The sequence below is a fragment of the Rutilus rutilus genome (assembly GCF_951802725.1).
Source record: "Rutilus rutilus genome assembly, chromosome: 8".
Lineage (NCBI taxonomy): Eukaryota > Metazoa > Chordata > Actinopteri > Cypriniformes > Leuciscidae > Rutilus > Rutilus rutilus.
The window spans coordinates 28,472,648-28,485,787 of NC_140222.1; the positions used below are offsets into that span (position 1 = coordinate 28,472,648).

The window sequence follows — 13,140 nt, forward strand, 5'->3', positions numbered from 1 at the left end:
TCTCAGAGCGAGGGACTGGCCCGGTGCCCTTTGGTCTGTTAAAGATTCAGCCATCATATCCGTAATAGTAAGTTAACAGTTAATCCTTGATGTTCGAGAGGGACATTCAAAACGGCTCTGCATCTGAACAATTTCAAAGCAGCATAAAGTAGTGCAAAAACGTGGATAGCACATTAGCGATAACAGCAACAAATAGGTTGAACGCATCATTTTCAGAAAGAAGCAATAAAGATATTCAACACAGGAACATTTTATTTTAGGAAATGTAGAAGAGAACATGGACATCATTGTGATGATGTGGGCAATGAACAAAACATTTTTTATAAAAACATACTTTTCACCCAGCAAAATGTTTCGTTAAGTTGCTTTTCACAGGATGTTTACACATCACTAAGTATAAATCACGTGTCACATTTTATGAATCACCATTCACATTTCAATTCCAGGTTCTGACTGTGGAAATGTTATTCAGTGTCAAGTATGAACAGCTTATAAAGAAAAAAATCAGGCAGTTTTAACAAGCACCAGATGAGTCGAAAACCAAACCATACCTTCAAACTTTGTAACTTATTAATGTTTATCAAAGCCTTGTCCCTGATAAAACATTTGGTATTGAGAAAAACACATAAAAACTGAATTTGACCTGCATAATACTGATTTTCAACTTGAAATTAGGAATATTACTAACAGGGAGCAAAGTCAATATTTTCTCTTTTTGAGAGAGATTTAAACATTTTTAGTCACAGAGAATAATCAACAGGTCAGTTTAGGTCAGCTGTGATAAAGTTTAGCACCCACTTGATTTGTTGTATCCAAATCAAATCCAAATACCCCCTAAAAACAAAAACAAAAAAACCTTAAAACATTTAATGCAGAAGGCAGTTCAACTGTTAAAGTTTTCCAACATTTTGTTCTTTCAGAAAACATTCAGAATATTAAAACATTATAACAATAAAACCGAGCCAACAGTCTCTGTGAGATCCCAACTGGTGGGCGAACATGGATATTCAGCGAAGCTGGGAGATGATAACGTGGTGTGTTGATCAGTGTTGGGAAACTCATGTGCAGGTATTTCAGACACATTTGAATAACCTGTGAAAAAAACAATGCTTGCTTATAGAGGGAGATTTCAGTTTATGTGACTATTTCCTTCAGGAAACGGGCGGAAATACGCAACTGTCGTTTTTTCTCAACTACCTTTGCTATACTTCCTGTTTGTCTTCATTACAATTTCCCTCCTGTTTGAGTGAGTCTCCCTCACTAGATGTTTCCTCCACTTGGGCCAACATGTCGGCCATCAAAGCCTCTTCCAGTCGCTTCCGAACGCTGTACACCAGCTCCTCTTGCTTTCTGTGACCAAAACATTACTTACATCAATATCCCACACATACATTTATCATATGAAATATGATACTGTGCATCATTCAAAAGGCTGAAATACCTGATATCCTCATCTGTGACGATGAAGGCCTTACAGAGAGGCTGAGCCGTGTTGAGCCAGACCCCCGGGTTCTTCTCCACAGCGGCGGACAGCTGGCCCGTGATGGGAGCCGCACTGGTGTGAAGGGCACTGGCAATCGCTGACAACAGGGTCTTATCTGTGCATCCAGGGCCTACACCTTTAGTGACGTATGAAATATTATAGAATTAATTCATTTTAGTAGCATCTATTGATTAAAACCTCTATTTGACTACTTTATTCTGACAAAAACAGGTTTTAATTATTTGACCAAAAACATCCGCACATCATAACCTAGAGCACTGTCTAACACTTGGTGGCTGCTCTGTCAAGTCGTCAGTTAGGAATCTGGGTGTGCTCTTTCATACCATTCTTTCATTTGAAAGCCACATTTCTAGCATGTAAAACCGCATTCTTCCATCTTAAAAATATATCTCAGTGACAAATGCAGAAATTAGAGATGCACCGATTGATCGGCTGGCCGATTTTCACGTGATCGGCCATGACCGGCGACCGGCCGGTCAGTCTGACATATGCCGATTTTATGCCGGTCAAATGCACTCGGGCGCCGCATGATTAACCTTTTGAGCGGTACGGTCTCATATATGGGATTTTTTATCTCTGTGCCCCTGAGAGTACGGCGCCACATTTATAATGTTCAGTGACGTCGCATAACTGCCAGATTCAAACTGTGCTTTCGCGCGTTGGCTGGCGCTGAGCCAGAGTCGGACGCGTTCAGCGCTGTCATATATCACAACTAAGCAGTGTTTTCAACCTCATAATGTTTATTTTAGGCTTCATATATTTAAATACACATAAGCACGAGTAAAACAATACATTTGGAGTTTGTAAAATACACACTGATGTCTGTGGAAGCAGCAATAACAATCTATTCAAATATAATTTGCCGACATGTTTTATTCATATCAGACAAACATAGTGGAAGTAACTATAAAGTTTACTCTATTCTTCTCAGTTCACCGGCCACTTTCTTGCATTTATTTCGGGAGAAACTGATGAATTCACGTGCTATAAATCCGACTGGCAGGACAACATTGCGGCGCCCATCTCATGTTTATAGATCAAGATTATTAATAAAGGTTTTTAAACGACCAAACACACTCACTTACACGTATTTGAGAATCGGAATACCAGATAGGCTAGTTGATGACATGGTAAGCAAGTTTGTGAATATTTTGAATAAAAAAGGAAAAGCGAAATAAAAGCGACACATCTGTCATACAGTATTATTGTGGCTGCGGTGTATCGCGTGACGCGTCGCCATGGAAACATTAAAGGGAACGTTCGCCTTGAAAAAACTCACTCTGGGAGTGGGGTTGTCAGTTAGAATATTTTAAACTTATGTGTGAAAGGGTTAAAGAAAAGATCGAAAATAAATATTTGTGTGTGCTGTAAAGTGGTCGGAATCGGCTAAAATCGGTATCGGCAGGTCAAACTCAATGAAAAATCGGAAATCGGAATCGGCCTAGAAAATTGTAATCGGTGCATCTCTAGCAGAAATGTTAGTTCATGCGTTCATGACTAGATTATTGTAATGATCTACTGGGTGGTTGCCCTGCACGCTTAATAAACAAACTCCAGCTGGTCCAAAATGCAGCAGCTAGAGTTCTTTCTAGAACAAGGGAGTATGACCATATTAGCCCGGTTCTGTCAACACTGCATTGGCTCCCGATTAAACATATCATACATTTAAAAACCTTGCTAATTACTTACATAGCACTAAATGGTTTAGCTCCTCGAGCGAGCTCTTAACACATATTCATAGATAATCCTTCACGTCTATTGCGATCTCAGAATTCTGGCCAGTTGATAATAATACCTAGAATATCAAAATTAACTGCAGGCAGTAGATCCTTTTCCTATTTAGCACCCAAACTCTGGAACAGCCTTCCTAGTCTTGTTTGGGAAGCAGACACACTCTGTCAGTTTAAATCTAGACTAAAAACACGTCTCTCTAACCTGGCAGACACAAAACACATTATCAATCTCTATAACTGAATTCAATAATCTGTTAAAGTATTGTTAGGCTGCATAAAATAGCTCAACCGGAACCGGGAACACTTCTCTTAACACCCGATGTACTTTTTACATCGTAAGAAGAATGGCATCCATGCTAATATTAGTCTCTGTTTATCCAGAGGTTACCGTAGTCAGCCGTATCCGGTCCGTATCCAGATCAGATGGTGAACCTGCACCCTAAGACGACCACAACGGCCCTGAATCTCAGCGGAGACCCCGTCTACTAGACAATCCCCTGTGAAGACCTTGTCGACACGACAGCCATCAACACAGATCTTCAGCAGAGACCACAAGAACCAGACAAGTCCACTGCACAGACCCTATGACCGGTTTCGGCTCCATACCGGCGTGATGAATCCGATCTTCAAGCAAAAGGAACTGAATGAAATATTTGAATGCTACCGATCCACAATCTGATTTCTGACTTGTGATGCAGCCTGAATCATAATCACACCACGTTCATACGTTGGCCAGAGGAGAACTGGCCCTCCGACTGAGCCTGGTTTCTCCATTCTGTCACCTGATGGAGTTTAGGTTCCTTGCCACTGTCGCCTCTGGCTTGCTTAGTTCGGGACACTTAATATTCAATAATATGCACTGACGCTGTTGTATGAGAACTGAACTGAGCTGGACGATGACATCACTGTTTTCTGTAGAACTGCTTTATAGATGAAATGAACTGATTTAATAATTGATGATCTTTATAACGGAACTGAATCAACACTGAACTGATTTCAGCTGAACAACACTATTGTCTTTTTAGAGCTGCTTTACGAAATGAACTCTGTTTGCATCATTGAATAATTTCAAGTCAAGCCACCTTTATTTATGTAGCACTTTATACAATACAGATTGCTTCAAAGCAGCTTTACAGTTATAACAGGAAAATAATGCATTTCGGCTGTTGTTCAACTGAAGTAGGTTCAGTGTTGATTCAGTTCCGTTGTAAACATCATCCATTATTAAACTAGTTAATTTCATTTATAAAGCAGTTCTGCAAAAATGATGTCATCATCCAGCTCAGTTCAGTTCTCATACAACAGAGTCAGTGATAATTTCCCTATTATCACTGTAAAGCTGTTTTGAAACATCATGTATTGTATAAAAGCGCTAAATAAATCAAGGATACTTGCCTAGTATTATGATGCAACTAGAAATAAATGAAAGAAATTAATACTTATATTCAGCAAGGACGCATTCAATTGATCAAAAGTGACAGTTAAGACATTTATAATGTCTTTTATTTTGAAAACTTAATTGTCCCTAGTTGTTTCTTACCCTGGCCTTGATTGTGCTCACCTGTTTCATGTTAGTGCACTAATTCTTGAGTGTAAATATCCATGGCTGCATCCGAAATCGCATACTTCCCAAGTGTATAGTAGGCGAAAAACAGTACGTGACAAAAGAAGTATGTCCGAATTCACAGTACTCATTAAAGAGTAGGCAAAAAGTACCCGGATGACCTATTACTTTCAGTGAGATTCTGAAGTGTGCATACGATGGACACTTTACTATCCCATAAGGCCACAGGAGAGCATTTGTGAATGGAAGTGAAGCGACGCAACTGACGCTGGTAGGTCACACATGATATTGACAACATGGCGAATGTAGTGCATCCAGATTACATTCATACTATATAGAACATACTTTTTCAGCGGTCGTGAAGTAATTACTTATTCAAAATAAGTACCTACTCAAGAGAGTATGTGATTGTTTGATGTTATTTGTGTTCTCGGTCTTGCTTTTGATTCGTTTTTTGTTTGTTCCTCTCGTTGTCTTCAGATTAGACAAACTAATGTCATACTGACTTTTATTTATCCTTGCTTAAAATAAACTTGTTCTTCATCTCGCCCAGACGTACCTTGTAAGCCTTTGGGGAGATCCATTGTTTTCACCAGCTCCTCTGCTATGTCAAAGGCATTGAGGCCACCCAACTTCTTCTCCCAAAAAAGCTGTCAATGAAAATTATATTAGCATTGTGCCACTATGACAAACTACTAATAGTGGTGAATAAAACCTGAGAATTTAGGGCATGTTTACACGACAATGATGTACTAAAAACAGTTTTCCTTTGCGTTTTTCACGTACAGACAACAACGTTATCAAAATGATCCCCGTTCACACGGAGCCACGGAAACGATTATTCATGCCAGGCCAGTAGTTGGCGATGTCACTTTGTAAAGAAACACTACGTGTTTATAGACTGAACATCATACACCTGTGCATGATGTCACCGTTTGCACAAATTTCAAAGACAATAAATTCAAACAATAAAGTTTTCCAAAGTTTGCATTTTCAGGCCCCCAAAACATTGTTGTCGTCTAAATGAACGGCTAAATTAACAGTTTTTAGTTGAAAACGTTGTCGTGTAAACGGCCCCTTGATTCGTATTACCTGTCTGGGCTGGTCAATGGCCTTCTGTGGGTCTGTCTTAACCTTATTGCTGGGGTGGTTGGTAACTTTTGTGACGGGCTGTTTGAAGATGGAGGCTGTCTGTCGTACTGGGAGGGATGTATTCAGGTCGGGTTTGCCCTATCAAAGACGGAACATTCTTGATTACCCTGATGAAAAACTGGGAATTGCTGATCTGTTTCTGGTTATTGTTGCAGATAGTCCAGCTTGACCAGTAAAACTGGCTTGAAATTGGTTTTAAAGGGTCACCAGCCATGCAGAGATCATTTCTCAGCCTATATCACTCTGCAGCTATAAATCTAGAATAATGAATATGTTTTTATGAATATGAAAATGTTTGCTCATTTATGAATTTACTGAGCCCCCAGTTGATGTAAGTCCTCTCACCTTAGTCTGGCTATTGTTGTCATACCGGGGTCTCTGTCTGTTCTTGTTCAGTTTGCTCATGAGCATCTTGCCCGTGCGGAAATCAAAGGAGCTGAGATCCATGGAGTTGCCAAGGTAACGAGCCAATTGAGGCTTGCTCCGGAACTTCTTCCCAGTGGGGCTGGGGGGGGGGGGGGAGCAAAATAGGACACATCTCAGAGATTTGATAAACCGTATGGATGCAAATTTGGAAAGAGAATGAGTTATGGTGACGGTAGTTGCAAACGGATATTAACACACAATATACACAAACAATGACATGCAATGCCTAACTTGGAACACATTTTGAAATACCCCAAGCCTGTGATGACAAAATGACAATGTTATTAGATCATGAATACAGTGAAGAACTCTTTCTGTTTCTTAACATTGACTATCATGATGGCAATTAAAATCACATTCAAAATGCGATTTTAATGCTTTAAACACATTTGAACTGATTGGAAGAAGTTCAAAATTGTAATGCAAACACCCTAATTTATACATATATAATAAAAATCTAAAATAAATCAAATGAATTGTATTTAAAATATACAGTATAATACAGTAAAATAATATTTAATAAATGGTGTATATTTGCTCTAAAATTATTGATCTATTCGTGCTTATAGATGTTAGACGCCATATTGAATTTAACGCAGATGAAAACGAGGCTGTGAGGGATAAACGTACACACTGCGTAAAACAGTACGCCAAAAAAGTAGTATGTCCCAATACATAGTATTCGAAAAACACTAGGCGAAAAGTCTCCGGATGACCTACTACTTCTGGCGAGATTCTGAAGTGTGCATATGATGGACACTTTAGTATCCCATGAGGCCATGGGAGAGCATTTATGAATGGAAGTGAAGCAACGCAACTGATGCTGGTAGGTCACATGGCGGATGTAGTGCGTCCGAATTTCATTCATACTACCCATATTCATACTATATAGAGCGTATGTTTTTAACAGTCGGGAAGTAAATTCAAATTTGGTACCTACTCAGACAGTACGCGATTTCGAACAGTGTTTGTTACAAAGGCAGGCACTGTCCTAGATCACATCATTTTCAACTTTCAAAACAGTTTTGTTTACTGAAAAGTTAAAAATCCATTGAATGCACTGTACTTCTATCTCTCACAGCCTTGTTTTCGTTCCTGTCAAATATTAAATATGGCGCTACCCTGATTAAGGTCTATAGAACATTTAATCTCAATTAACTTTCTTACAAATGAAGTGTGAATACACTCTGTACTGTGTCTGGAGTTTTCAAACACTTGCCCTAAATGACTTCCTTTTAAGCTCTGTAAGCTGTCCTTGTCAATCTACTCTGCCAAATGTTCACATTTGTTTCGCATAGTTTGAGATAATAGTAATACTGTTTGTCTAGATCTCAGTGTGCATTTAACATTCTTCACTTGAACAGTTGCACTTCTGCATCTGAAACAAACCCTTGCACAGCCCTTTAAAACAAGATTCGGCAGTAGAAGTTAGTTGACACAGGTGTGATGCAAAAATGAGTTCATTGAATATTCTGTATGATGATTCCATGAAGATTTCGTGCTTGTTTCAAGTTCATGCACAAATATGGACACATTTTAGGGGGGATTTGAGTCCATGGCTGTTTAAGCTTGTCAAGGTCGTGCAAACATGTAACAACATAGATGGTTTTTTAATTGATTAAATAATACGATACCACAAACTATACAAACGACCTGCCTCCCCCCTCTCTCGCCTCTGTTCTTCCTCCTCTTCCTCACCTCTGCTAAAAAAAGAACAGTCATGTCTATTTGTGACATGTCGTTGATTAGGAATCCTTGGAAAATTTGTTTATTCAGACTGAAACACAATTTCACAGTTAAAACCAATGGAATGGAGATCCAAATGAATCATTCTTTATAACTGGTTCTTATGAATGGTTCTACCAGAACCAACTTTGTTAGGTGGGTGAATCATACACAATGCAAATTTCACACATTTCTTCAATCCAGTTAATAAATGTGGCAAAAAAACAAACAATTAAAGTGTTATTTAGAGTGACAGCATCAAACTGGAAAGCAAACAAACACGTTAAAACTTCTCGGTAGCACTTTATTTTTACAGTCATGTTCCCCGTGTTATTATTACAATAACTGGGTAATAACAAGGTACAAACCCTGAACCTATCCCTAAACCTAACCTTAACCCATATTACCCAAGTACACACACTGTAAAATAAAGTGCAACCAATTTCCCAAATGAAGGTGAATCAATGAAACTTCTTTCAAATGTCAGTGAAACAACTTTGTTAAAATGAATCTTGCCAACACTAGTTATAGGATGTCTGACTCAATGAGTAAATCGTTTCTTTCACTTGTTTCAAAGAAAACAAGAATATATGCTGTTTTGTTGTATAAATAGTGTGAGTAGTGTGTTCACACACTGAAAATTACAGTGTGTACTTCAAATGCCTGGATGATGCACTGATCGAATAGGCAAGTGTCCGAATATTGGACACTTCACGCACTCAACTTGAGAAGGGCTATCGGACTGGGGCTATCAAAACTGGATGACAACCTTAGAAAATTCATACACTACACGGTTGAGAACATAGTATACAGTGCGTCATTTGGGACACAACTTCTGTAATGTCTATTCATTCACAAACACATGTAGTGCACTCTGGCTAACCAACCTGTAATGTAACTTTTTGTTGTTGTGAACAGGGCTAACTGAATTGTGAAAAAAATAACCCAGCCATTTCAATTTGGATGCGATACAAATGCTCAATTGACATGCACCCCCACCCCCTCCTGAAATAAAGCACCCAAAATCCTCTCCACAGCTGGGCCTACTTTTACATGACAATCCCCCCTCTGTACTCAGTCCCTAACATAACACACATGGCTTTCCCTCCTCAATCCGAGCACTCCCACTTTTTACCCTCTCTGATGTCCACAGAGTCTGCTTCCTCTGACATGATGATTATCTAACATGTTTTTTTTTAATAAAAGATACCTACAAACGACGACCGATCTAGAGTAATACAGTGTCTACATTCAATAATGTTGCTTTGTCATTTAGCAAAACGTTGCGCCGTATCGTAGCCTCATCACTTTGGGATCTTCTGTTCAATGAAGGATTCCTCCGCTTGGAAATAAGGCTATACTTATGAAGTATGCATCATACAGATTACATATTTGCTGTACTGGCCCTCGTAGAATAATATGCGTATTTTCGTTGTAGACAATGCTGCAATTCAGGCATCTCTTCGTTATATTACAGTATCAGATATGAGAATTTTGCGATCAAGTCGATCAGTTGTGAATGTAAACAATGCATTGCCAGTAAACCAGAGACATTTTGGCAAAGATTTGTTGTCAAGTGACTGAATGAAATACTAGCGGGCTGGTAAAAAACGACGCGTCTTACGAACATCGTTCGCTAAAATGACAATCGCGGTACGAAAAAAGATGCTGCACCTGGTCCGTTAAAACAACGTCAATAAACACTTTATTAGCAAGACCTGCCATTTCCAATTTAAGACAAATACTTAATTTTATATGTGCACACATCCATACAGGTCGCTGTGTTACCCTATTACATAGTTGTATCATATGCTAAACGCGTTTTCTTTCTTTAAAATCGTCGCCGCTTGAAAGGACTGCGCAAACTAGTAGCCCAGACTGATCTATTCAAATGAACAAAAGCGATCGCTTTGCTCGTAAAACAGCATGACGATAAATGCAGATATGCGGGTCGCAATTTTATACGGTTTCGATATTAAATCGGTTATACTTACTCATTTTTCTCCATCGCGCATTCTCTGTTGGTGTCGCCTTTTTTGTGAATGTTAAATCCCCCTCTCTTCCTCTATACTTTCACTCCCCTCCCCCTTCAATGAGACAAATGAAAGACATTATGCCCGATTAGGGTTGACTTAACGAGACAAAGCCCTGCGGCAGTCGGGTAGCTAACCATAAACCGTATATGACAGTACAATGCACTGTTTTGTTTTCAAGTTAATATTTGTTGTGTGTTGATGAAATATGTGCATATTCTACTTATGCAGGTCTCCACTTTGCATTGTGTATCTGCTGTGAATCAGCTTTTTGTTTGTCGAGTACAAAAATACCACAGCAGTTTACCATTCGGCCACACTGTAAAACACATTATTTTAAAAATTCGGTTGTTCTTCAAACCATGTAAGATTTTATATTCGAATTATTTGCAGTCGTTCACTACTTGTTCTCTAAAATTCCCGGTTGCACAGAGGTTTAGCTGCGCGAGTCCTGGATTTTAAAAGTCCTACAGGAAATCCCCCACAAAAAAACATCACGAAAATCTTGTGGGATTGTGCTGGAAATGAATACGTGTGCAGGATCTGCGGGGCTTTTCTTTTGAGGATTTCAGGAGAAGTCTTAAGGGGCTTTTTTTGGCGGAAACTATGGTTACCATGGTAACATTTTGTATGGGCAAGAAAGCAAAAAGAAAGAAAGAAAGAAAGAAAGAAAGAAAGAAAGAAAGAAAGAAAGAAAGAAAGAAAGAAAGAAAGAAAGAAAGAAAGAAAAGGGCCTACTCCGAAGTCTTAAATAAATGGGTTGTTTTCCATCAACATGGAATCTGGTTTACAATTTATTAATAAGTAAAGGGTTTTTGCTCATTGCTAGTTTTTGCTCATCTGCCATATGTCATGTGTCCTGTCTGATGTTAAATAGACATGGTGTTTGGGGTCAGTATGATGACTTTTCCTTAGTTAAAAAGTGACAAAATCTTATTCAACTGAGATGAAGGGAACCATGTTTGCCTTCATCCTTCATCTCAGTTGCATAAGATTTTGTCACTTTTTCCTATATTATCTATCTATAAACAAAAAAGGCTTGATTCTGTATTTCTGAGGGTATGTGTGTGATGTGTGCATACACACATACCCTCAGAACAACAGAATCAAGCCTTTATTGTTGTTGTTGTTTATAGATAGATAATGTAGGAAAAAGTGATGCACTTGGTGTTGGGTTTTTATTTTTTATTTGTCAAAAAACAAACTAATAATAATAAATCCCGCATAAATATGAACATTTTTACACATAAATGAACTCTATCTCACACACGTTTGTTCACTTCACTCCTGTTCATACTATATGCTTATTGCTGAATATATATTCACAAAATATGCATCATACAGCTGTTAGCCACATCCAGAATATATAATAAAATAAAATAAAATATATATATAATAAAATGAATAGATCTCTATGGGTCTTGGCTGGAAGTATTTGGTAATTACACTTTTGTTTCTAAAACTGTATTTCATACAGATTTTTCTCTAATTAGCAGCTGGCAGAATTCTGCCCCTAACACCTGGATCAATATCCAGAAACAACTCATATTTAATCAATCATCATTGATGTATTTTCATAAAAATGAAATTTTATATGCATGCTAATGGTGTATATGAGGAATTTTGCGGTAAATATGTAAAGTACTTCATATCCCCCAAAACACAGCATAAACATAGATGAGAAGTAACCAAAAAAAGGTGTATAATTTGTACTATTGAAAATGTATATTTTTTATACAATCACTCTCTAAATATTTGGGGTTATTGAAAATGAATGAGCAACACATGAGTGTTAAAATTTAGAATTTATGTAAAATATATTTTTCTGAGACGTTTATCAGATGTTTGTACACAACAAATGTTTTCCAGACTAGGTGCTTTTTAGCAGACATCTTAGAGATGTACCTGTGCCATCTGGGTATAGTCAAAAACATTTATGATGCATGCATAGGGAAAGCATTTATTCACAAAAGTGACAAAGTAACACTAAGTAAATACAACATATTTTATGTGCAAATTCAAACTGAGTGATGTGTCAAGCCTTGAAACAATCATCTCCCATTCCCAAGTATCAGCCCTGTACAGACAGAAAGCAAGCAAGACATGCTAAGTAGTTTGCAGTCACGTCAACATCCAATTTAACCCAACAAGGCACAGTAAAACATTATTCAAACGTATCTGTGTATAAAATTAAATCTTAAAGTGACAATCTTCTTGAGTCTTTCTGGTTGTACGTCGCATCACCAGCGCCGCCTACTGGCGGATCAACGCATGAGCTATTTGTTTCCGGTGGGAATCATGGTGGGAATACACAGCCGTTTTCTGCAGATCCATGATAAGGAGTTGGACAACTAGTCATCATCATCGCTCTTGAATTTCCCTCTAATATAGGGAACATGATCCAGAATCAGTCGCCAGTCTGTGAAATAGACAACAGCCACTCCACAAACTGTACCCCAACCGACCAGCGTGGGAACCCTGGATTGCACGGACAGAAACAAAGTATTTCAAAAAGAAATGATTACTAATAAATGAACAGTTACTATGCTATTCCAGAATGATAACAGTGGATGTTAAATGGCTGAGGAGCTGCTCGACTCTTAAGTTAACATGTACTTGACTCTTCAATAAATCAAGGATAAACATACCACGTTCTGGCAATTGAGACATATTTAGGTCCGATCAGCTTTATAATCTTTTGCATCTTCTCACTGACCTCCTCTGTTCAATAAGTAAACAAGTTGAAATGGCTGTTTCAGGACCCCAGGCTGCCCGATATCAGCCTGATAGAAAATTCTGGAACTGTGCAGACTGCTTATTTGCATAAAACAGCTACATTTATGGAGTGTTAGGCAACGTTTTAAAACAAGGCTTTGTAATGAAAATGGCAGAAAATACTGCTGATGCCCGGCACTTATCACAAGTAAATAAAATAAAATTGAATGAATAAATAAATAACCGTGAGCACAGATTCACAAGCGTGTTTACCAGTCCATCTGTTTA

At 38.3% G+C, this 13,140-nt stretch overlaps 1 protein-coding gene and 1 long non-coding RNA gene across 5 annotated transcripts; both read right to left on the minus strand.

The window, feature by feature from the left end:
- Window positions 1-230: 230 nt before the first annotated feature.
- On the minus strand, window positions 231-10,384 carry mbd3b (methyl-CpG binding domain protein 3b). 4 transcript variants are annotated; one of them, XM_084416525.1, is made up of 8 exons: window positions 10,099-10,384; window positions 8,014-8,082; window positions 6,299-6,458; window positions 5,894-6,031; window positions 5,361-5,451; window positions 1,442-1,619; window positions 1,198-1,350; window positions 231-1,092 (listed from the first exon to the last, which is right to left on the minus strand). In XM_084416525.1, exons 1-7 carry the CDS (start codon window positions 10,110-10,112, stop codon window positions 1,203-1,205), a joined length of 798 nt encoding a protein of 265 aa, XP_084272651.1. In that variant the 5' UTR covers window positions 10,113-10,384; the 3' UTR covers window positions 231-1,092; window positions 1,198-1,202. The 4 variants fall into 4 exon arrangements, with proteins under 4 accessions (XP_084272651.1, XP_084272654.1, XP_084272652.1 ...); XM_084416528.1 differs by lacking the exon at window positions 8,014-8,082 and having other exon boundaries at window positions 10,099-10,193; XM_084416526.1 differs by having other exon boundaries at window positions 231-1,350; window positions 8,014-8,079; window positions 10,099-10,178.
- Window positions 10,385-11,929: 1,545 nt separating this feature from the next.
- Window positions 11,930-13,139, minus strand: LOC311296274. Its single transcript, XR_014628548.1, has 2 exons — window positions 12,786-13,139; window positions 11,930-12,615 (listed from the first exon to the last, which is right to left on the minus strand). It is a non-coding gene; the product is annotated as an uncharacterized lncRNA (long non-coding RNA).
- Window position 13,140: the final 1 nt, after the last annotated feature.

Coding starts and splice junctions, on each gene's coding strand:
- mbd3b (XM_084416525.1), bottom strand. Junction 6,032..6,298: donor ACAACAATAGCCAGACTAAG/GTGAGAGGACTT, acceptor CGTCTTTGATAG/GGCAAACCCGACCTGAATAC. Junction 5,452..5,893: donor CCATTGACCAGCCCAGACAG/GTAATACGAATC, acceptor TTTCATTGACAG/CTTTTTTGGGAGAAGAAGTT.